Below are 24,447 nucleotides of genomic sequence, written 5' to 3'. Positions count from 1 at the left end.
ACAGTACAGTCAACAGTCTGTAGAAAAAGTTCAATTTAAATACTGTCCATAGATTTACATAGCACTTTTTGTTTCCTACGTAGGTGGCATGGTGTCACAGTGGTTAGCACTACTGCGTGGCAGGTTCAATTTCTGGGGAGCTATATGCGTGGACATTGTATGCTCTCTTCGTGTTCATGTGGGTTTCCTCCCACAATCCAAAGACATGCTGGTAGGCTAACCGTGAGTGGATGCGTCTCACCAGTTTTAACCCACAATCCTTTCAGTCCAGAGCTGTAACCACTACTGCACTTGTAGTAGTGCCCACGTCGTGTTAAAACATCGTCATTAACAAACCCACATGGCCTTACGAAATTAGCAAACGAAATAAGAGAATGTGGTTAAAACACTGTATAGGAAAATTCCTTAAAAATACACGGAAAAATCTTTAGTTAGTGGAACGATAGCGGTCCCTTGTTTGCTTAACCGTGTTTGGCATCTCTAAACTTGCAGAGATATATTAAATTACGATTATTTTCAAAGACATACTGTATCTGAGTCATTACAGTACGTCTTACCTTCGAGTTTATGCAATCTTGCTATATTCAATCGTGTCTTACTATGTTTTGTGTTTAAGTGATACCTAATAATGTTTACTATTCACGATCGATTTGCCTGTCGTGTGTATACCCGTATGCGTGTATTCTATTAACACAGCAAGAATATCAGTGGCCGATTATTACATAAGAACAAACGTACAGTACATGTATCTCTAAGTTACGGACCACTATTAAAAAAGCATAATACGCTTTTCCACCTGATAGTACGGTAGTGCGAAACACAGGTGACCCGGAATTAAAACTGTACACCCTGACGCAGTCAGGAAGTGCTCTCTTTTACGGATTGTAAATGGGGAAAAGAAAAGTGCATGTTTTGGGAAAGCAGGATAATTCCATGCGTTACAAAATATTAACAGCAAAGAAAAGGTTAAAAAGTGAAAGCTTTTATTAGCACACGAGTGATTACTTTTGGTAAGTTTCACCATGTGTTTGTTCTGGTAAACGGAATTCAGGAATTATTTTTTACGTTAAAACTTGCGCACATCCCGAGAAGAACTTTTGAAATGTTTTATTCGTTTTCCTTTGGGCATAAAAAGTAGTCTTTTCTGTACAATGAAACAATACTTTCATTATGTAGTAATAACAGCAAGCCATTATGAATGTATAGTATTCAGCGTTGTGGGCTGTACAGAGCTAGTGTTAAATGCAATTGTAAGTGATTTAAAATTCTTCATCTCCTTTGAATGGGAAGAAGAGATGTGAAGAAATGAAACCGATGATTTTGGTTTGTCAATTTTAGCTGAACACAGGAAATGCTACATGAGACTCGTTCAGATTTCAGTTTCCTCCTTTAATGTTTTCCTAGGCTGTCGCGACAACTTCGTTTTAAAGTTTTTGTCACAAAAGAGACACAAAAGTTATACTGTACTGGATTATTTGTTTTGTTTTTTTTTCGTAAAGAAACCTCAGCTTCAAAACAGCTTTCCTCTTTTCACGATCAAAAGGTGATTTTTCAAAGTGGTTATTTTATTTTAAAAATCCAAACCCTCTTAAAAGATAGTTTCAAAAACAATTAAATTCATTTACAAAGACGTCGTAAGTAAATATTCATTTTATGCTTTGTATTTTTGTTTTTGCGACTTACAGTCCTTTAGGTTATGTATACAAGACGGTAAATAGTGTCTTTCATTTTCAGTTTTTAATAGTGGTTTTAATGAATAGGATTGCTTTGTTTATAGTGTGCTGGATTTATATAACATTGAGTCCTTTAAGCTCCTAACTGATCCAGGGGCAAGTTGTTTTTTTCCTTCAGTGCCAAATTGCATAAGTGTATGGAACCTGGTCTGATACGAACCCCGCCATTTATTCCAAGCAGGAAGAAGAATAAATGCTTGAGCCTAGTAAAGAAGATTATGTTCCCCAATTCTTCCATCCTGGGTCACCCACCCTTTATTCCTAAACCACAGTCAGGGAACAATATTTTTAGCCAGCTCCCCCTAAACAACCCACCTGCACTGATCTCTCAGCAGCAGCTGATTGAAGCAGACTACAATTTTAGAAATTCCAAGTAAGTATGCAATGTTTTTTTCACTAGAAGTACCTGATTCAGTTCATCTTTATGAATACATTGTTCCAGGTTCACTAATGTATTGTGTGATCGGAATCTACTCAATGTCATTTAACATTGTACAGTTTCTGGTTATGTGCAGTGGTATAGATTTTGTTGAAAGTTGGGAGATCAAATACAGATACTGTAGACTACACATTACAAATGGTGCATGGAGAGGTCAGTGGTGAGTATTCTGATGCGTGCTTGCCTATCCTTATCTTGAATTATTCTATTGTTAAGACTTAGAATACTTAAAAATATAGTTTCTAACAGCCTGGTGCAAATGCCCTGAACACCACCATAAGTTGTTATTATTACACAGTGCCGTGGCCCTGTGGCTAAGGATCTGCGCCTGCGGCTGTAAGGTTGCCGGTTTGTATCCCATGGCCGGCAGAGGAATCCTACTCCAATGGGGCCCCTGAGCAAGGCCCTTAACCCCAACTGCTCCAGGGGCGCCGTATAAATGGCTGACCCTGCGCTCTGACCCCCAGCTTCTCTCCCTGTTTGTGTGTCTCATGGAGAGCAAGTTGGGGTATATGAAAAGACAAATTCCTAATACAAGAAATTGTATATGTCCAATAAAGTGATCTTATCTGAAGATCTTGGCAGATGTCACTTTTTAAGGTGATTCACATTACGTATATATGTGGCCTTTACATTGGGTTAGACACATAAGTACAGCACATTTAATTAAATGAATCAGGCTAGCACAAGATGGAAGTGCAGTACAAGTTCTGTGCTAAGGAAAATGAAATGGTAAAAATTAAAACATGCATTAATCTGGACACAAAGCAGTAATGAAGGCATCCTGATTATATTTCTTTCCTGTTAACAGTAAGTGCAATAAGCAAATCACATTGCCAGTTTGAGAGTTTTGCACAATAATGAACAGTGGTGTAGGAATTAATAACATAATAGTAATTTAAAAATAATTAAAGATCTGGTTCTGAATTAAACAGGACCTACTGGAATTACTACAATTAGAAGCATGATTGCTGACTGTTGCTCCTTAAATCAATTATTAAATGGAGCACTAAGTTTGTTCCTGATGCATTTTTCTAAATGTGTTGTCCATGCTTAAAAATACCTTGTTAAACTAGTTTCAAATGGCTTACTAATGTATGTGCATTCAGGGGTAGATAACATTAGTGTGAAAAATTTCACACAAGACTGGTTGTTCAATTATTTTACTGCAATCCGCAACTCACTGATTTATATATTACTTTTTGTTAGTGATCAGAAATGAAAATAAAGTCTTGTTGTTTATACATGTAACATTAACATTGAATGTTGTTTTTATTCTTTGATTCTGGTCTGTTTTTCTGTGCTCTTGTCTGTGCCATGTTTATCCTTTACTTATAACATTTCAAAGGACTTAGGGGCTAAGGCTAGTGCTTCAAATTCAAAACCTGTTGTTACTTCTTAGATTAGATTTAGAGTAGTTTCTTAGATTTAGCCTGTGTGTTTATGGCCATTATCAAATTCTTACGCACAGGATGTCTTCCTGCGGTGTTAGTTTTGAAGGATACATTTCTACAGGCATCCCCACTTTTTGTGTTTTGAATAGAACAAAGATGAAAGATTAATTAGGATGAAGGAGTGTGTGCATTGTTTTAACCACCACTGCATGTGTACATCCTTTCCAGTCAACAGTTCATCAGTTTTTAATTGCAATTAGGAAGGTCAGTATAACATTAAGGATGGTGAAACATGGAACATATTGGAAGGACCCTAGTTTGAGAAACACTGCTAAAATTTTCTATGGAAAAGGGTTACATGCTGAAGTTCTCGAACCTTTTCAGCTTTCACAGAATCCCCTTGAATGCTGTTCCTCGTTTTCCAACAATACCTTCTCATGACTGGATCCCTGGATCAAGTACCTCTCATGTTGTCCACACTGTGCAAGCGATATCACAAGGAAGAAAGTAAGCTCATTTAAGCCTGCTCCTGAAACATCTGTATTGCAAGATTCTGTGTGGGATTACATGTGCTTTGATAACAAGATTTAATTATAAATGTCAGTATGGAAATCAGAAGTATATAGTAAATTAAACCTCAGAAGATGTCTTTTTCACTATATTTTTAAAAGTAATTGAACATTTTCACATCTTCAGCTATAATTTTGATCAATTATCATTTACTCTTCCTCCCCAGTGTTTGTGGCTTTTGTAGGTACAATGATAGTTTTCAGGAGTTTACAGCACAAAAAACTTTAAGTAATAATGTAGTTTTAAACCACTGTCATAGAATGTTACTTTCAATCCCATAAATTGTTACATTTATGCTTTATGACCATCTCTTCAAATCTTGGTAAGAATTGAGAATTACAGAAGATGCATTCTTGCCTTTAGTGGTTGACAAGCAAATGGAAAATCCAGCTTGGTTAATCACATTTTCATTTTAAATTGGCCACATAAAATACAATGTAAGTTTCATGCTTTATGCTGTTGTAAAAAGGACTAAACATCTTATTAGCATTAATGATTGCTTTTAAAGTTCTTGAAATGTATTACAAAGTCAAACTATGTTACAATTATCCTTGCATAAGATTCCAGAATAACAATAATTGTGGATTTGCAGGTGTATAATGAGTAAAAAGAAGTTTAATTCTGCCTAAAGCTGTATTAATTACAAGATACCTAGATACCAGTTTAGTTTTCTTTAAAATTGTTAATAAAATAGTTGGATTTCATGCAAAACTCCCACACACACATACAAAATGATCTCACTTTTGTAGAGGAAGTGAGAGTTCAGCAATACGAGAAGGTTTGTGTTTGTGTTTCAGGAGGAGGGGCGACGAGTATGGCCCTTCTGACTTGAAGCGACAGCGGTTTCACTCTCCAAGTCCTTGCCTGGGGGTGGTCACCCCAGCATCTTCTCCAGCAGCAGCTAGGAAAGCAGCAGTGCCTTTGCGCAGTGAGGGCCACAGGTCAGGCCTGTCCCTAGACACCGCTCTGTCCCCTCTAACCCCAAAGCCAGGCGGCTGCGTACCACCGTTAAGGAGTGAGCCCCGTTCCAGTGTCACTAACCGCCTACTGCCACCTGCTCAGGACAAGGTACCATTCCAGATTTTCCTTGTACTGCCAGTAAGACTGACAGCCAGTACAAACTTTCGCGTTTTAGCCATTTTCTGACAGATCTGATAAAAGACGTAAAATAATAAATTATTTTAAATCTGCTTATGTCATTTGAGTATTTTGGAGAAACATGATGGATTTGCATTACATTTGCACGAGGTGTTTGAAATATTTTGATCACAACTTGAGTTCTCAAACTGTAGAATTGTATGGTTGAAAGAACTTAAATATTAGTAAAAAAAGATTGTAAATGATCTTGATTGTGTATGCATTCACAGTTCTGCAACATTACTTGATGGAAGCATTTTGTTTACAGCATTTACAGCTGTGAGTCATCTTTTTGCTTACATTTCTACCTACTTTGTATACTGGGGTGGTGCAGATTTCATCCCTTCTTTAACAAGGTGGTTAGGAATGGTTGTTTTTGATTGTTTTTCTTTGCAGTTTTCACTGACATTTAACTTCTTTCATCTGTAAAATGTTTAATGTGAGCCTTTAAATGAAAAATGTTCACTCCAAAAACATCACTCTTTATTCAGCAATCTAGGACTTTATTGGAAGGGGGTGAATACTTTCAGAAGTCTCGTTTAAAGCTTTGTCTTATTTTCAGCTCAGCCAGCAGGTCCTGGAGCTGTTTCAGGTTTGCCAACAGCAGAATGATGATCTAGAGAAGAAGGAACTATGTCGAGCACAGCTACAGTGGGAAATCCAGAGACTCATTCCGCGTATGTGTTAAATACTAATGCAGCTCTGCACATGACTTGTAGAACAGGAGTGACATTGCAGGAGATAGGACTGCAAGAGTGTGGATCATCAGTCTGAGATGTTAAAAGGCATTTGTCCTTGAGAAACTGCACATCAATAGTACAAACTGGCCTAATAATATAATGATCTAGAATGAAAGTTTTTTTTTCCCCTTCTTCTCTTGCCTCAGGCAGCGGCGCCTTTTTAAACAGGGTTCTAATTTAGAGCTGTGTGCACAGCCCATTCCGCATGTCCACATTTGGAAAATACATTATCAGTATCCAGTGGCCAGGGGGTATTGTGTTCGAACAGGCACGGCAGCAACATGGTACAGGCATATTATCAGCCAAAGAGCCATGTAGGAAACTTGCCTCATGTGATACTGCCTCCAAGGCAAGAAGTGTGAATAATAATGAGTGATGTAGGTATTCAAAAATTTCAATTCTAATAAAGGTCAGAAAGAGCAATAAAATTATAGTTCAGCTCTAGTTTGCTTTGTGTTATCCTTGTTGCACTGTTTGTGTTTGTGTTCTCCCTGATTCCCTATCCATGTGTCTGTTGGGCATGGGTACAGGTGAGCCTAACCACCATGGCATGTTGTCTGTGTCAATCCTGGAGCTGTCTGCATGCAGCCCCCCATGGTTGAGACAGTTAGCTTGTAAGAGGGACTCATGGTGGTCTGATGGACTTTTGATGAAAGGGGGTCTTTCCCACACCTGAAATTCTTATTTCTTGGAGTCACCAGTCCCTGCTTAGTGTGATAAAAGAGGGGCACACTTTCTGCCTACATAAAATCCAGTTTCTGCTTGGTTGGAATACATGAAGATGTTGCTGTGTCCCCTTCTCAGTTACAGTGGTCAATGTAAAGTACAGTGGTATATTTTGATCTAAGGTTAGTGTGATGAATTGTTCCTGCACTGTGAACCCACAGAAATAAGAAGTACATTGACCAGATCACAGTTCTTACCCGTGCTCTTTGCACCTCTGGACTTGCATACATGTATTGCCAGATCTGATGGGAAGAATTGTGCATGGCAACCCAACTACAGGAACTCGCTCTGTGAAATTCTCGACAAACTGTTTATGATGAAAGTGGCCCCAGGTTGAAAATAGCGGTCACTTGATCTGCGGTTCTTCACCTGTTTTGCCTTGCACTTCGAAGTAATACACAGAAATCGCAGTCCTGCAGTATGCACTTCTATCCACTAAAGCCCTTGTTTTTTTCCTTTGGATTTCCATGCTGACATAGCTAGTTCCACTACTTATATCATGTTTCTATCATAGGTTTTGCAACATTTGCAGTGAAAGTGTTATCTAATAAAATGTCACTTTAACTAATGCGATTATAAATAGCAAAACTAGTTTTAAGTAATAAAATTGAGTCAGCACATAGTTAAAATTACTCGTACTCAAAAGCTTTTCCTTCCCAGATGTTTGCAAAGACAGCTAGAGTTGTTGCAGAAGCTACAAAATTTGCATAAATGAAACCTAGAATTTATGCTTTCAAATGTATATAATTTAACATATTTGTGAAATTTGATGTTAACCTTGCCTTAGTGATCTGCTTTTAATATCATCTGAAAAAATCTTTTTGAAATCTCAGTTCATATCTTTGGTGCCTCCCAGCCATTAGTGAAGTGACACTTTGGATGCTGAAAACCTAAGTAATTAGTGAGAAAAGTATGTCCTTACTTTCCTTTCAGATTCTCGGGTGTATCTGGCTGGGTCTTCCCTCAATGGTTTTGGCAGTCGAAGTAGTGATGCAGATCTTTGCCTAGTTGTTCAAGAGGGACCGGTAAGCTAACTGTTGTGAATGTAATGTGGAACATTTGGAACACATTTATAGTGTTAAATTCATAGACACATGTATTTTGCTTTCCTGAACAAATCCAAAATATTATTGAGACATAGAAAGTTTTGCTTTTCTCAGATGTACATTTTTGTGCTTTCATTCTATACTGGAAATTGTTTCTTTGAATTGAAATTGCTTTGATTTAACTTTTTTTTCTTTTTAGATGAACCAGAGAACAGATGCTGTATATATACTCAGTCTTGTACAGAAGTTGTTTTACAGGCTGAGTAAGTGTTCCATCTCCTGGGGTTATTTTCTTTTTTTGTTTGTTCAACTCCAAAAAGATGTATTCAGTTTTGAGTTATTCATTATTAATTTTGCAGTTATTTTTAAGACCCAAATTAAAAAACATATGTAGCAGAGTGAACCATCTAAAGTGATAATGTACTTATCAAAGAAGGTAGAGAACTCCAGGTTTTACTTTAGTCAGTTCAAGGACTTCCTTGAATAAACTTGGCATACACTGTATGTATCTATTCCAGTGCCTGCATAATAATCTTAAATCTCTGTGTTAGCCTCTAGAGGGAACTAGTGTTACAGCTGCCAAGTTTATGCTTGAATATCAATAGCTTTTCCTATCTTTTTCACCTTTTTATCCAATGGTCATTCATATTCTGTATTCACTTAGTATATTGTCTAAATGTAGGATTCTGAGAACCCTTACACAAGGTACCTCCTTTACACAAAACAGACCGTTTTATTAGCTGTCTAAACACATGGGTACTTTGCCACATCAAAAGAGTATCTTGGAAATGAGATTTCATAGCTCATTTTAAAATATATTTCTATAATTCCCAGAAGTAAAGCTTTATCCTTCTGTTAACAGCTTATATTGAGAGACCTCAGCTTATTCGAGCAAAAGTGCCCATATTGAAATTCAGGGATAAAGTCAGGTAGGTGCTGAATGTCATTTTCTGTGTAGTTGCATTGTGTGGGTGGAGAAAACCTTGTCTTCTAGAATGATGTAATCACAAATGACAGCTGGCAGTTGAATATAATTTTATGGTTCAGTAACACTGCGGAATCTCCATGAAAAAATATAAATTCTAACATTAAGGTATAAGAGAAAGCTAGCAAGAGTCATGCATGAAGACTTTCTACTTGTCAGCTGGGGCTTTGGCAGAAATCTTTGAGTAACAGTCTACCATGTTTCTCTTAATCGATTTGTTTAATATTGTGGAAGTGGTTTACCCATAAAAGGAAAGTGAAGGTAGAAATGAGCCAGTTATGACAGAGAAATAATTATCAGCAAATGTGTTATTTTAAAATTAACACCATGAATTGATCAATATAAAACTCAATTTATGGACACAATTAGATAAAAACTGTATGTGCTGTGAGTCCCCACTGACTCACTGTCACAATTGAGTGAGCAGCAGCACCACTCATTTGTGCTGGTGGAGAAAAAGCATGTTTCTGTATGAAATTTGATGAATTATTATTGAATCTTTTAACAGAAAAAAACATTAATTATTGTATAGTTTTTTAATGCCCAAGTGCTTCTTCAGCATACAGATGAATATCTTATGAATATATAAAACCCAAAGACTTAATATTGCTGTATTTTATGGTTTTTGCTAAGTATTTAGTCTGCACTTTGGGTGAACTGATTTGATTTCTACTAATATCAATATCCCTAAATTGTTTGAATGGAAAATGAAGGGTGTATATATAGGGGTAGACAAGTTTAACCCTGTCTGTCTTTCTTACAGAACCAAAGTGTAGAATGTCATTTTCACATTAAACCAAAATGTTAATTTGAGCTTATAAATCCACAAAACAAAACATATTGTAGGATGATCAAAAGAATAATAATTTTTGTTTTTGTGAGTGTAAGTAATTGTCAGTTTGTTTTTTTATTACATGGCTTAAGTTAAGATTAGACGTCTTTTAGATAAGAACACTGTAAATAGCTGTACTTAGGATAATGCCTGCTTTACTAGTGGAACTTCCTGGAATTATGTAAAAAATAGTGATGAGTAGCTTACTTTGAATGCAGGATCTGAAAATATTGCAAGGGCAAATGTTTGAAGGAAATTTTAGACAAGCTAAAATATTATTCCTTGCAAAACATTTAAACTCAGTTTGGGCTAATGTAAATGACGTGACAGTCTAAAATGCTGTTTATCTTGTCATTAAGTTCATTTCAGAAAGGCAGCTGTTCATGCTAGGATTTCTGTTTAATAAATCTTACATATGATTTTGATCATTGTTTTTTTCTGTTTTTATGTGTTATTCAGTTTTTGCTTGTTTCATGTTATGGAGATTCTTCTTTCATTTTACACACTAATACTCCAGCTCAAACAGCTTTTGATGATACTTCTGAGTTGATTACCACACATCTTGCATGATTTCATCTTGCTCTGACATCCTTTAATTGAGCTTAGTAGACGTGCTAACTATAGTTCAGGTGGGTAGCTGCGTCAGCATGCGTAAGCTGCAAAGGAACAAGTAATAGGTTTATTCCATGCTGAAAAAAAGAAGAAAGAGAACACAACGTTTTGGCCGTGGAGCCTTCTTCAGGTGTGCACTGTATATAGTGCTAACTATATACAGTATTCCTAAGTTGAACAAAAGTGATTAAACTTAAACCATTGTAATAAGCTGTGGTTAACTTACAGAAAGAGATAATAATTCAGAAGCAGACAAATAGAACTGCTTTGTCAACCATTAAAGAGAGCATTTAAAGCATTAAAGAGAGCACCTAGCATTAATAAAACAAGTTGTTATTACTAATAGCCTCATGACTTTATTTGCTCTTGGCTATAATAAAACTTACAGCAAAGATTTCCAAATTGAGAAGCCATGAAGTGTGATTGCATTAGCCATAGTATAGAACCAAAAAAATCCATCTTGGCAAATGACTGCTTTAAAAACCTTGGGACCAAGTAAATGTGTCTATCGTCAGTGAATTGATGTGTTGTGTTTTAGTTACAGAATGAAGGTCTGTATTTTGTTTTTATAACATTTAAGCTGTGTAAAAATGACTTAATTTTTTTAAATCAAATATCTCACATTTTGTTGCGTGATGCTGAAACTATTAATGTAGGTCACTACCTTGAACGCTTAAGAGATATAATTATTGCTACACTCTTTTTTTATTAACCATTGATTGCTAAATTAACAACCTCATTTACCCTACAGCGGAGTGGAGTTTGACTTGAATGTAAACAACGTCGTTGGAATAAGAAACACATTCCTTCTGAGAACCTATGCATACAGTAAGTGAAATGTGTTTTGTAAGACATTTTAGTGATATAGTTTCAGAGGTTATTGTAAGGTTAATTAAGAACTAGATCTTGTAGCTAAATGCTATTATTACATTTAGGTAAAACCTCAGTTTTGTGAGAGATATAACTCTTGTATTTAAGATAATACAGACTGGCAAAGCCTGCCTAACATTTTCTTTGTGATTCTTTCTTCATGCCCACAGGATTTTTGAATAAAACAGATATTGTATTCAAAAGCTTATGTTTTGGGACTCTTGAGCGTCTCAAGGAGTAAAGGTCTGAGATCATAGATCTCACATCAGCACGTGCCAACATCTATGATCACGGTTGTCAGCCCAGGTCAAGTCACTAGCTAACTGTGAAAGGAATTCCTCAAGTGGCAGGACATTAACAGCAAGTCCAGCGAACTCCCTGGTGCTTACAAGCGTGCAGTATCATCAATGAGGCATGCACCTCTCCTCCAGGGAACGCTGAACCTCCTGTACATCCCAGTGACATATTAAAACATAAGAGTCAGATTGGCAGATCAAAAGAGCCTGCCTAGACTTCCTTATGCTCCATTGTGTGCAGATACAAGGTCTGTAGACATGAGCCAAGATATAAAGAAGATGAACAGTGATTCCAGGTTGGGTGGCTTTAGTGATTAGTGATGATAAATTTCAGTAAAAAGTGCTGCATTTTTAACTTATTGTTTATAAGGTAGTTGGTTGCTTCTGCATTTGCACACCAATTGAGAGATACTGCAGATGTCAGTGTTGTGATAATGTGTAAACAATTAATGCCAGTTTGAGCATTAATAGAGTTATCAATGAATTGTATTTAAATGGCCATTGTAAAAAACTTCATTGGAATCTGAGGGTTTATGGTACAGAGAATAGATTGCAGGTCTCTGCCACAAATCAATGTTCTTGTTAAAAAATTCTATGGGGTATAAGTGATCAACAAGAAATTAGTGTACGGAAAATCTTATCATTAATTTTGAATATTGGAAAAGCCTATTTCTATTGGAAATTATTATATTGGAAAAGCCTTATTCTGTTGGATGTTTATGTTTTTGAAGTGTACACACGAACGTCAGCAGAGCACTTTACTAGAAGTGGTATGAATATAAATCCCGTGAAAGACCGTTGTTGCTTACGAGAAGAATTTATACCATTTGAAATCCAAGATCCCTACTGTGATTGTTTTTGAAATTCTCCACTGAGCTGGAGGTGGTGCATAGTACTTCACCATGCTTACTGGAAGATCATTGTTTCTTGTTATTTTGGCAGTTGAGAATAGAGTTCGTCCAATTATCCTTGTGGTAAAGAAATGGGCCAGGCACCATGGAATCAACGATGCCAGCCGTGGGACTTTGAGCAGCTACTCCTTGGTACTGATGGTTTTGCACTATCTACAGAGTGAGTATGGGAGATTTATCAATTAAGCATTTAGTTCTTGGTGCAACAAATCTGTAGCTACTTTGACAATATCTCCTTTGTTTTTCTGAAAAGTGCTTGATTTAAAAGTATGTTTTATTCATATTGGAACATTTTCTTCCAGCCTTGCCTGAACCTGTTATTCCTTGTCTTCAGAGGGAATACCCAGTAAGTCTTCCTCCTTAGATTTGAAATGTGTCAATAAGAAGTTCATATGGTGTCTCACAGGACTTCAGTCGCAGTTGTAGATTTTTTTTGCTTTGTTGAACATGACAGGGTTTGTATTTGTCTTTTTTGAGGACATGTAAAACCAGCTACTGTACTCCTAGCTATGTTTAACAATCTGCTGTTTGTTAGCAAGGTTGATTTCCTATGTTTTTACGTGTAACTTTCCCCCTGATCTTGATTGAGATTAGTCTCTACATGGTGGCAACCATCTTGGAAACTTTTAGGCAGATTGAATGAGTTTTTGTTTGAAATAATAGCATCTCTTGGAGCAAAGAAGTCTTCGCACTGCTTTTAAATAGACAGGATTGGCTCTCAGCTGGCACTGCACGCTACGGGTTTCCATTGCAGTTTTTCTAAAGCTGCAGTGTGTTTGAAGTAATTAAAGTCTTAATATAGAATTTAGCTTGCAGAGCCTATCCAGATTCGTTCATACACCTGATAAAACAGAAACAGAAACAATAAGCATCTAATAACATATTAGGTATTGATTCTTGCTTAAAATGTTCTAAAAATATTATACCGTGAACTCATAGCATTACACAGAGGTAAAAAGTCATAAATAGTTCTAAATAAAATTCATAAAACACAATGCTCGTATTTATTCACACCCCAGTAGTTAGTGCTTCGTAAATCCTCCATTGCCAGGAATTACACTGGCTAGGTGCCTCTTATAGTGTGCTGCTTTGAGGTTCTGGGATGAGGGAGGGAAAATTTAAGAACATTCCTCTATGTAGAATTGCTTCCTTCAGATCCTTTGGTTTCTGTTAGTGACCTGCAATTTTGAGCTAGCATTGCAAACGTTCAAGATCTGGATATTGATAATATGTATTTTGTCTGAAGTTAACCATTCCTTTGTCTATGTTAGTGTATGCATTGTCATGCTGAACTGTCCATTACTGGCTAAGCTTGGAACTTCTTGCCAGAAAGAAACAGGTATCTTGTAAAAATGGTACACATGGTCATAAATATTTTCTCAGCATGTGCTTCATCTTTTATGCCAAACATAATGCTGATGAGAATGTCCAAAAAGCTTGATTTTCTTTTCACTCTAATTTTTTCAATGTAATATGCTCAAAACACATTCGCTTAATTTTCTTGGTGAACTCTTAAACTAAATCTTCAGTAAGTTTTCTACTGTACTTAAGATTTAGAAATTCAGATAAAATGTATTTCTAAGCCATTTATTCAAAGTCGCATTAATAATCGTGTTAAAAATATTCTCTCTAGGAATGCTTTAATCCTTCCATGGATATACACCTTGTGCCCGAAGGACCTAGAAACATTCCTCCTTACACTTCAAAGAATGAATCAACGCTGGGAGACCTATTTTTGGGCTTCTTGAAATACTATGCGACAGTTTTCAAGTAAGCAAGTTTTTAGTGTCATGAGCCAATTTAAATGGCGACTTTTGAAAGTCTGTGAAAGATGTAATTTCAAGCTATATGCGGGTATGCTGTTTTCATAAGACATAGGTGTGAGTTTGAGATATTATTACCACACTAAACCTAAGGCTTTAAGCTTAGGGAAACCAGATCACAGATCTATACTTATATAGGAAGTAATGGTGTCCTTGTAAGCCACTTAACGTACATTTGTCTGCCAAATTAATACAAATAACTAACAAACAGGGTAGTCAAAAGATGTACTGACAGTCCTGGCAAAGGTTTTGTAAGTTCTTTAGACATGAGCAAAATGTAATTCTGGTAAATAATTCTGGATCAAGCAGGACATCCTGAAAAAAATATATACAATATAGATCATTAAACATGTTTTAGTGTTCAATCTACAATTGGTTTCAGTACCACTGTGTTAAGACTGGTGTCTAAATATTTTGCACCCTTTTAATGGCCATGTTATCCTCATCTTCTCCTACGTATTTTATGTCTGACAGGGCATAAATATTTCAGCTTGTTTGTTACAAGCAAGAAGTATGTAAACATTAAATGTGTCTTTCTCCAAAGGGAGTTACTGGTAGAGGGGAACATTTCCAGCTTGGTCAGATGCCTAAATTGCTCCATGGCATTTTATTATGGTTCTTAAAGTCATCTCTGATTAATCATAACTGTGGCATTAGCAGGAAAAGCAAGAATGTTTTAAAGCTTTTAATAATTCTCAATTTGTTTTTTATCAGTGTGAAGGACTAAGGCTTTAGGTTGTTTTATCCTTTCTAGATGTTTAAAAATAGCTCTAGTCTGATAGTGGGCTTACAGAAGTCTGTACTGCTGTCAACAGTGCAAACACTAGTAATCCTTTGACACCCTTTAATTCCATTATAGGCCTGGGGTCACTGAGAAAATGTAATATTTCCCTCGCTAACCCCCAATTTTCCACTGGATTTTCACCTTCCTAACAGTTCTTGGTTAAGTACAACACATAGCTAAGTAATTCAGCTTCCTCACCAAAGTAGCTTTAATGTTCTGTAATCCTTTAGCATTTAATGCTAAGCACCTGCTCGTAATTTCTACTATAACAGCCTAGCAATATTCTGTGAATGAGTAAGAAATAAATGAGTAAATAAAAATAAAAACCAAACCAAAAAAATGGAATATGAAATTGAGGTTGGTATACTGAATTAATTTCTAAGGATATTTTTTAGCAACAGAATTTCAATTCAGTATTTTAATCCTTGTTTATCTATGAGCTTTAGCCGCTCTACACCGAAGAGTGGTTGATATGTGTCTGAAAATGAAAGCTGTTTTTGCGCATGTAACACGCAATCAGAGTGTCTCATGTACCATTCCGGACTCTAGTTACACATTGCTGCAGTGATGGACAGCAGCAGGTGGCATTTTCACATTCGGCCTTTGGCAGAGCCAGTGGAGACTTGAGAAATGGCTTCTTTATATGAGGAGTTCCAAATTGTATGTGAACACTGGATGTGATGAGATCCAAGTGTATTTATTTTACACTGTGTCTGTGTCAGCTATGTCTGAAGCCTTGGCTTAATGGGAGAGTGAGGGTGTTTGTGAATTTAAATAGAGTATTACATACTTCCAGAACTCAGTATTCTAGCTCCACTGTCAGCTTTCAAACCATCAGGTCAGCAGCCTAAGAGATAAACCTACGTTTTTCTTGATATAGAGCACATGATCCGTAGTTTTTGAAGATTGGGTCAGACTTTCTTTGGACTAATGCTTGATTCCATTTAAGCTTTATTACCCCCTCGAAGAAATGTGTCCAATACTACAAAAACAGATATCATTAAGAAAGAGCAGAGTTCAGAACAAACTTTTGACAAATGTTATATTATTGAAGTGACTTCAATTGCAGAGAAAATAAAATATTTCTTAAGTCTATTAATGTTACACCTCTGGAGTATGGAGTATTTCCTCAGATTATTACATTTTGCTGTACCTATACCAGACCAATATATAATAATAACTAAGACAGTATGTTAAGACACTTCCAATAAATTAAAAATGAGAACTTATTCTTCTTTAGAAAAAAGTATTTGTTTGCACCTTTTGTAAAAGGTCTCACATTTGTCCCATCTTTAATTATCTATGACCAGAACCAAATACTTTTAATCATCAACAAACATCTACAGTCTGATAATTTATTATGCTGAGTTAAAGGTGCACTACATGTTTCCCAAAATCAATGATGAGTTTTTATTTTTCATTCAACTGCAAAGTAAATTCATCACTTCATTCAAAAATGTATAGAATGGGCCCATGATAATGTTCTGGGTTCTTTAATAAGCTGACCAGGGCTATGTCATCTGAATGCTTAAGATGTCTGGCTATGTTTGGCCTTACAATCATTAGTGTACAAAACATACAGTTAAGAAAAAAGACAGTACTGTGGTGATCCAAAAGAACTGCAGTGTCCTCCAGATGTTATCCATGGAACAATTTTTCCACCTGTTTTCACTGTTCTTTCCAGGCTTTTCAGGGGGAGCTGTGTATGCATACGTGTTCCTGTAACAGTGACTTTCTTGTGAGATAAAAATGTATTGTTTATGCTGCAGTTGCCTTATTTGTTCGACTTGTGCCCCATTTGTGGGATGAACTGGGATGGCGTAACGTCTAGGGCTTGAACACTAGTAAATAAGAACATGCTGGTTCGGGCTTTGTGGGAGGAATGGAATACAATCCCAAAATGCATACATCTCAGATACACCTTGCATTGCTTCCACTCATGGCCACACATTACTTGTCTGTAACTTTCACAGTAGACCCCTGCTGATCAACCTCGATGACGGCAAATGTTACTCAGCGTGATGAATTAGCTGTGTCATGTCTGTTCACTAAAATATCAGTGTAACTGCCACAAGACTTGTCCTCATAATAGAATGTTGTATATAGTATATGTAAATTATGTTTCTTTTGATGTTCAATATACTGTATATGTACCCTGTGTTACAAATTGGCAGCTGAAGCAGGTGGTATGAAGGCTTGACAGTAGTTATCGTAAGATGTAAATTGTAAAACAACTTTTTAGCAATGCTATACAGAATATTTTATAATTTTGTTAATTTAAAATCTAAAGTTGTTTATTATTAATTTATTTTGTAGATGTATTCTACATAATTGTATTTTTATAGTTGGGCATTTTGCTAAAGCAGTTGTGTTAAGCACTGCATCGCTTAATAAGACTATAATGTTTTTTTGTTAGAAAAATACAAAAATTCTGATGCAATGTTTGACTGATAACCCATTTTCTCCTCCAGTTGGGAAAAATACATGATTTCTGTCCGTGAAGCCAAAGCTCTGCCAAGACCCAACAGTAAAGAGTGGAAGCAGAAGTACATATGTGTTGAAGGTGCAGTATCCCAATTTGTTTCTCAGTGTATTTTATGAATTTATGCTTATATTTACTTTCAAATTAAATCCTGAATTGTAATTATGCTTAGCATACTTTGTGGGCACTTTGAATTGCATGCACTAATTTTGTATACACTGCTGTGGAAATGCTTTCAGATAATTTTGATGCAATCTAATCATACTATGGTATGTTATGAACATCAGTAAGTTACTCTAGGCCTCCATTATTGTTGTGTTATAGTTTAAAATGAATGAGAAAAAAACTAGCTTGTTAGGTAGCGATATATTTAACATTGAACAGACTTTTAAAAGACCTGATCACAAAAACTCCTAGGTAAAACCATGTGAGATAGTCTTGTAGTAACTAATCCATCGCATGTCTAATACATATTTAATTGATTCATTAAGTTTAAGTAGGTATCTGCATCAGTATTCGTAGGCTGAAAATGAACAGATTTATTCAGGTTTATTCCATGCTGAAAAGAAAACTGACACAACGTTTCGGTTGTGGAGTATTCTTCAGGTGTGGTGTTCAGGTTCAGGTGTGAGCTTTCCACACCTGAAGAAAGCTCCACAACCAAAACTTTTACCTGTTCCTAATTGACTCATGAGCAGATGTTCCTTGTCATTACATTTACCTTCATTAATCCAAAAGGCTTCAAAATGCAGATCATTCAGAACTAACTGTTAACATGAAGTGAAATAGCTTATGTTCTTTTAAAAGGTTGCCACGAAACTGTTTTTGTATCTAAAAAGTGTGAAAATATTAGAGCAAAGCATAGTGTAAGTGGCTTTGTACAGCAATTTATATTTTCATATTGAAAATATAATTGTTTTATAGTTTTTGGCAGCAATGGGATTTTGACTCTATAAAAGACAGTTTCCTAGTCAAGATTACATTTTCTTTTAACACATTATAGGCACCACAGCTTTGTTCTGGCCAAAAGCTGTTTGTTACAATTATGCTTTCAATAATAAAATGTGACATGTCTAAAGAGCAGTGGCTCAATGGGAGTGGGTTGGAATTTTGCCTAAACATCCCCATTCTCCCTTGTCTGAGACTGCAGCATTTGTAGCCGTGAGCCAAAATACAATTGTCTACAATCAAGTACAATTGTATGGATACATTAAAATCAATTTGTGATTCTAAATGTCTTTAAAGTTTATTTAAGTGTGAATGTTTTGAAGATCATGAAAAGCTGAGTTCTAGGAGCTTATGTCTTCCTATATTTAAAAGTCTTAGGGTCAATTTGTTATGCTGCGGTTCCTTTTACTGATGATGTAAAGTAGGCAACTTAATTAGCTTTGTAATTGTTTATTCACTCTTGCCAGAAGTACAATTTATGATTTTGTTAATACAAAAAGGTTCTTTATAATGAAGTGATTTGTGTTTGTGTGTTAACATGAAGTAGATTTACTTCCTAGGAAGATCAGATTTGCAAGGAGGCAGATTGTGGTATTATTTATATCAAAGTGTCGCAATAAAGTTGGGCTATAATTAATTCCGATTAAAATTCCCACCTTCTTGTTTTAGGGTCGTTTTTATGCATGCTAATGCTGTGCAGTTGTCATTGTTTAGTGTTTGCCCTGCTGCTGATCAGTTTTAATTTTGAGAAATAAGAAAATTAAATGAAAAGATATTCAATGTTTATATCAGCCTTACAGTAAACCACTTGATTGAAATTAAGGACAATTATTTTCATTTTTTGTAAATTTTTACTAAAACAGTGCTCTGAAAATACTTTTCTGTCTTCTGTAAGCAGTATTAAATACCACTGATTAAGTTAAGGATGTATGATACAGGAGAATAAGACATTTCCATCCTATTGTATAGCAGACATGTTAATTGCATATGTAAATCCTAATATTGTGTGTGTTTGTGGCTCATTTGAGATCCTTTTCTGTTGTATTTTGTTCACTTTGGACAGTCTGTATGACTTTACTACTACATATTTTAACTTCACAAGGTTTATAAGGTTGAGCTTCAATTGGAGTAATTACTAGAAAGATTTTTTTCTTAAGGTTGAACAGGGGTATGTGTCACAAACGTCACACAGACATTAAGAAGTGTAATATGTGAAGATAACTGCTTCATTCTTATACATTCATATATATTAATATAAATGCATTTATTGATGAAAGATTGTCAAAGAAACAGGTAAAGGTTTATTCCTTACTCAAAAGAAGACAACTGAAGAAAGCTCCACAGCCGAACGTTGTCTCTTTTCTTTTCAGTATAGAATGAATCTTTACTTGTTCCTTTGCAGTCTACACATGCTGACGCAGCGACCTGCTCATACCACGTACCTTGTCCAAAATATGCCCTTATTAGATTAACATTCTTTTCAAATTAGTATGAAGTGTTCCAATTATAAGAACAGGACCAGTACTGACTATAATACGTTTTCTTCCACCTTTTTTTTCAGAACCCTTTGAAAGATCAAACACAGCGAGAGCAGTACATGAAAAAGTGAAGTTTGATGCCATAAAGGCAGAGTTTCTGGAGGTAACAATATCAATATCATAGCTTATTTTACTGTTTTGTGCATCTGATGCTTGAATATCTACCTCTTTATATATAAAATATAATCAAATATATATATATCAAATATTATATCAAAATATAATCTAATATTTTTACAAATGATAAACACTAATCTTTGTGGTAGTTAAATCTCTGAACTTTTACAGTTTACTTCCTTGCAAACATCCAAACAATTCCTACCAGACATTTTAAATATCGATTTTGCTTTGGAAATAAGGAGATCATAGATTTTACCATGTTATCAAATAACTTTCTTTACAGACATTGTACCTTTTGGATATCTTGATCAAGTATTCAGAATCCTAATGTCTCAGAACCATATTTAAATTTTATCTGTTAGACATCTTTTAAAATATTATACCATGCTTATTGACATGATTTTTTTTAATAACCTGTTCCACTTATCTTTTAATAAAACATCTTATTGTCAGATTTCCTACCATTTGTTTGATCTCATGTAGCATTTCAAAGGCCAGTAGAGTGGAGGCTCCCAATTTTGTTGTTTGTTTTGTTACCAACAACTTTGTTTTACACTACAGAACTTTACACAGCATCTCCAGTTAGTTGCATTTAAAGCAACACACCTGAATGAGAAAAAACTGAAACTCAAAATTTTTCCAGCATTAATAGTAATTACAAGTCCCATTTGACCTGTTAAGAGCTGAATCAATTAAAAGTAGAAAGACATAGTGAATCAATTATAATGATTAAGAACTCAGCTGGAGCAAAAACCAGAAGACACCTTCCTCCAGGACCAGTGATAGGAACCACTGTTATAAAGAAGCCACTGAAATGCATTAGCTCATTACTGAAGCACCTAGAAACACCAGTCGAGCTCAGACAAATATTTTGTTTGTCAATGCTGGCAAAATAGTTTAACTAATCCTCAGTTACAAAACATGTGACAGTGAACAGGATTGGATCATAGCAGATGTGGGTTTAAAGTGAAAGGTAGATATAAACCTCATAAGCACCAAGGTGAATTTAGGAGTTGTGTGTACACCTGAAGCACTCCAGTCATTGCAGCCATTGTTTAGATTTCTGTGCAAGAATAGATTTTAAGGCTGGACTGGAAGTTGAAATTTCTGTGACACACCTCAGTAAACAGTTCACAGTTCATTCTTTAATATGTACTCAATCTGTACAAGTTGTTTTGTAATATTGTTGATTGTTTAAATGTTGTAATTTATTATACATAAATGGGGTGGAGCAGTGGTTAGCATTGCTAACTCTCAGCACTGGGGGTCTAGGTTTAATTCCTAGGGTGCTATCTGCATGGAGTTTGTATGTTCTCCACATCTTTGTGTGAGTTTCCAGAGGGTGCTCTGATTTCCTCCCACAGTTCAAAGACATTGTGGTAGGTAATTTGGCATTTGGGAAAAGTGTCTCTGGTGTAGTGCCCTCAATGGACTAACATTCTGTCCAAGGTGTGTCCTTGCACCTGTTGCTTGCCTGGATAGGCTCTATTGCCCTCAAGATAATTTATTAGAAAATGGTTGGTTACACATAAATATATTTTGTGCGACTGGACGTAGATATTCTCATTTTGTTCAAACAGTAATTATGTGCGTTTGTTTTTATGTACAGTCAAGATCTTTTTTCCTAATTTAAAGTATAGAAAGTAAAATTGCCAAAACCTTTTGTGATAAATGTTTGTTTAAATGTGCAAGGAGGAAATCTGTTTGTTTTTTTAAACTTAGCTAAGTGAAATGTTTCTTTCATTGACTGCCTTTTAGTTTGTATTCATGATATTTCTGTTGCATGATTAATATGTCATAATCAGCTGATCGTGATAATCATTAAACTACTAAATTCAGCAGAAATAGAATGTAATGCCACGCTATGTCTAAATGTATTGTTTTTCCCTTAAGTCCTGGCGGATACTGCAGTTGAAGAAAGATCTGAACTTCATTTTGCCATTGAGAGCAACGTTGCAGAAAAGATAACATGCTCCTCATTCCGGATGTTAAACTGGAAAAAAAACAAGCATATTCACATAATAAATTGGGAAGACTCTGTGCGGGACTTTTTATTTTCAAGTGATAAAATGACATCTGTTATTCGGTTTCTCTTGATCTATATCACCGCAGAAATTATCTTTGTGTTCAGAAGAGATCAGTTCATGTTATTGCACTGGAAAGCAGAGCTGGGCCATCGCCTTCACAACTCTAGAAATGATGGTTCCTTAGTGGAAGCTTTAGTTTGCACATCAAAAAACTGTTTAGACTCCATTGTTGTAATTCCACAACTTAAGCACCTTAAAGACTTGCCTGGTCCCTTAAAGTAAAAGAAATAATGTTGGAGTAGTAGTTCAGGACAAGTAATGAAAATAACTATTTCTAAATAAAATTAAAATGTTTAATAAGTTACAGAGCCTTATATTATACTGGTGTTTATTTAAAGTATAGTACTGGAAGTGTTTTAAATCATGTTATTTATTTTTTTCAGTACCACTTTTATGCTTGCTTTACCACAGTGTCATGTCTTCTGCAGGTCTTGCTTAAAAAATGGAGGTACTTTACCATATTCTTTAAGCATTTAGTTCAGCAGTCAGGCATGTCTTCATGGTTGTGTTAAATGGCTTCCAACCTCTTCCTTAGTGCCATACTTTGTTAAAAAAAAGTTTTGAGAAGGGTGAAAGGTTGTCACATTTTTGAAGTCTTTAGTATTAGAATTGACAAGGATGGGTTCTGCAGTCTGTTTTTAACTTTATAGTGTTTTTAACTCTTTGGAAATAAAACGTTTGTCAGGATATGGGGGGAGGGTCATTTAAAATGGTGATTAATAATTTACATTTTACGTAAGATTTGAGAATTCCATTCAACCTTTGTTTAAAGGGCAGCAGATAGTTGAAGGTCTTTTCACCATAACTAAGGCCAAAGGTATAGTATATACAGATATTTTCTTTTGTCTCCATTAACACCTCCCTTACTCACACATCTCCATTTTTGTTAGTTTCATTGTGCATTTTTTGAGGGATAAAGCTTAGCTTGTAAATGCATATGCCCAATTATTGTATACTATTTTTCAAGAGGTTGAAAAGATAAGAGGAGCTACTGAGAACCTCTGTTATCAATAAAAATGGGTTGGTGTATGCATTTTTTGCAATTTGATTACCATATCTGAATATGACCATCAGTTTCAGAGAAATGTAGTATTTTGACGGTGTTGTGTAAAGGGAAATAATCTACTGCTGCACTCGTGTTTATTTGCAAATCAGTCTCCAACATTTTGGTGTTGTATGTTCTGTTTTGTACGTTTTTTGTAAGTTGTCTATATTTTGATTAGACTTAATGTATTTCAGAGTATAAAGTTAAACTGCAGACTTGCTTGTAATGTTTTTCTTTATATTTTTTCAAGTTTCAAACGTTTTCTGCTATACAGTTCTTCATTTGCCTGTACCAAATTCTAGAGCTTTTGCCTGAGATTTTGTACATATATTAAGGTTTCATTCAGCATTAAATACTTTTGTATATTTAATGTGAATAAAGAAAAGTGTAGAATAATATTGTGCCCTTCTCTTTGATACAACACAGTTAACAAACGTTGTCAAATTGAAAAGTATGTTTTCTTTTGCTGGGGATTCATATTTACAGTACATTTAAAAAAGAATGTATGATGGATTTTAATTGTTTTAATATACCACATCACACAGTGTCAAATGTTTTTGAAAACCTTTTGTACTTCCACTCAGTCATTTAATGGCATTTTCAGTGGTTTCTTTTACAAACGTTTACATTCCTACCTTGCATAAGAACGTTTTGTAACGGTAATGTCTCATCATTTTTAAAGTCCTACAATAAATTGAAATGTACAATTCCTATTAGACGTACACGTACAGTAAGGAATATACCCTTATTTGGTCCGAATTGGTTTCTGTCTTATTACCTTAAAATTACGTTATTTAAAAAGCAGTTGAATATTGTGTATGAACAGACTTATGATTCAAAGACTAATTGTATAGGTTTAAGAATAATGACGTTTGTTTTTACTGATGAATAGTGCTTACAATTCAACGTTTAAACGGGTAAATTGGATCTTGGAATTGCTCATATGCATGGTTTGTCTCAATTTAATTGGAGTGCATAGTACCAGAAAACAGATATAGCTTCTAAATTTTTAGAAGACTTCTCAGACCTTTACAGTTCATGTTCATCATATGAGAGGGAAACAAAAGCCGAGCTTTCTAACCCTGGAGCTAAAAACTTGGTCGGCGGAAGATCTAAATAAGTTAAACCGCATGACCGCATACAGAATTCTAAATTTTAAGTTAAGAACTATAATGCTTGTACTCCAAAGTTATGTTTCAGAGAGCCCCCCTACATTTTCTAAAAGTCATTTAAATCCTTAACTTAGAGGGCAGTGAGACCCAGTGACACGTGACCGCCTACACCTCAGGGCAGGGATACACCAAACTGTCCTCTGTAACTACATTTCTA

General features: G+C 35.4%; 1 protein-coding gene across 3 annotated transcripts; it reads left to right on the top strand.

Moving 5' to 3' along the window:
• Positions 1–853: 853 nt before the first annotated feature.
• On the top strand, positions 854–22,026 carry tent2 (terminal nucleotidyltransferase 2). 3 transcript variants are annotated; one of them, XM_015365517.2, is made up of 16 exons: positions 854–1,010; positions 1,500–1,543; positions 1,915–2,106; positions 3,951–4,073; positions 4,934–5,204; positions 5,836–5,950; positions 7,673–7,764; positions 7,985–8,048; positions 8,648–8,714; positions 10,966–11,042; positions 12,323–12,451; positions 12,594–12,637; positions 13,925–14,061; positions 17,370–17,461; positions 19,890–19,969; positions 21,880–22,026. In XM_015365517.2, exons 3-16 carry the CDS (start codon positions 1,952–1,954, stop codon positions 21,952–21,954), a joined length of 1,521 nt encoding a protein of 506 aa, XP_015221003.2. In that variant the 5' UTR covers positions 854–1,010; positions 1,500–1,543; positions 1,915–1,951; the 3' UTR covers positions 21,955–22,026. The 3 variants fall into 3 exon arrangements, with proteins under 3 accessions (XP_015221003.2, XP_006626837.3, XP_015220995.2); XM_006626774.3 differs by lacking the exon at positions 1,500–1,543; XM_015365509.2 differs by lacking the exon at positions 1,500–1,543 and having other exon boundaries at positions 1,912–2,106.
• The last annotated feature ends 2,421 nt before the right edge of the window (positions 22,027–24,447 follow it).

This window comes from Lepisosteus oculatus, chromosome 3 (genome assembly GCF_040954835.1).
Source record: "Lepisosteus oculatus isolate fLepOcu1 chromosome 3, fLepOcu1.hap2, whole genome shotgun sequence".
Classification (NCBI taxonomy): domain Eukaryota; kingdom Metazoa; phylum Chordata; class Actinopteri; order Semionotiformes; family Lepisosteidae; genus Lepisosteus; species Lepisosteus oculatus.
Note: the sequence above shows the minus strand (reverse complement) of the source record. Positions and strands in the feature narration are given on the sequence as shown.

Coding starts and splice junctions, on each gene's coding strand:
- tent2 (XM_006626774.3), top strand. CDS start 1,952: ATGTTCCCCAATTCTTCCATCCTGGGTCACCCACCCTTTATTCCTAAA. Junction 5,205..5,835: donor TGCCACCTGCTCAGGACAAG/GTACCATTCCAG, acceptor TCTTATTTTCAG/CTCAGCCAGCAGGTCCTGGA. Junction 12,452..12,593: donor GGTTTTGCACTATCTACAGA/GTGAGTATGGGA, acceptor ATTTTCTTCCAG/CCTTGCCTGAACCTGTTATT.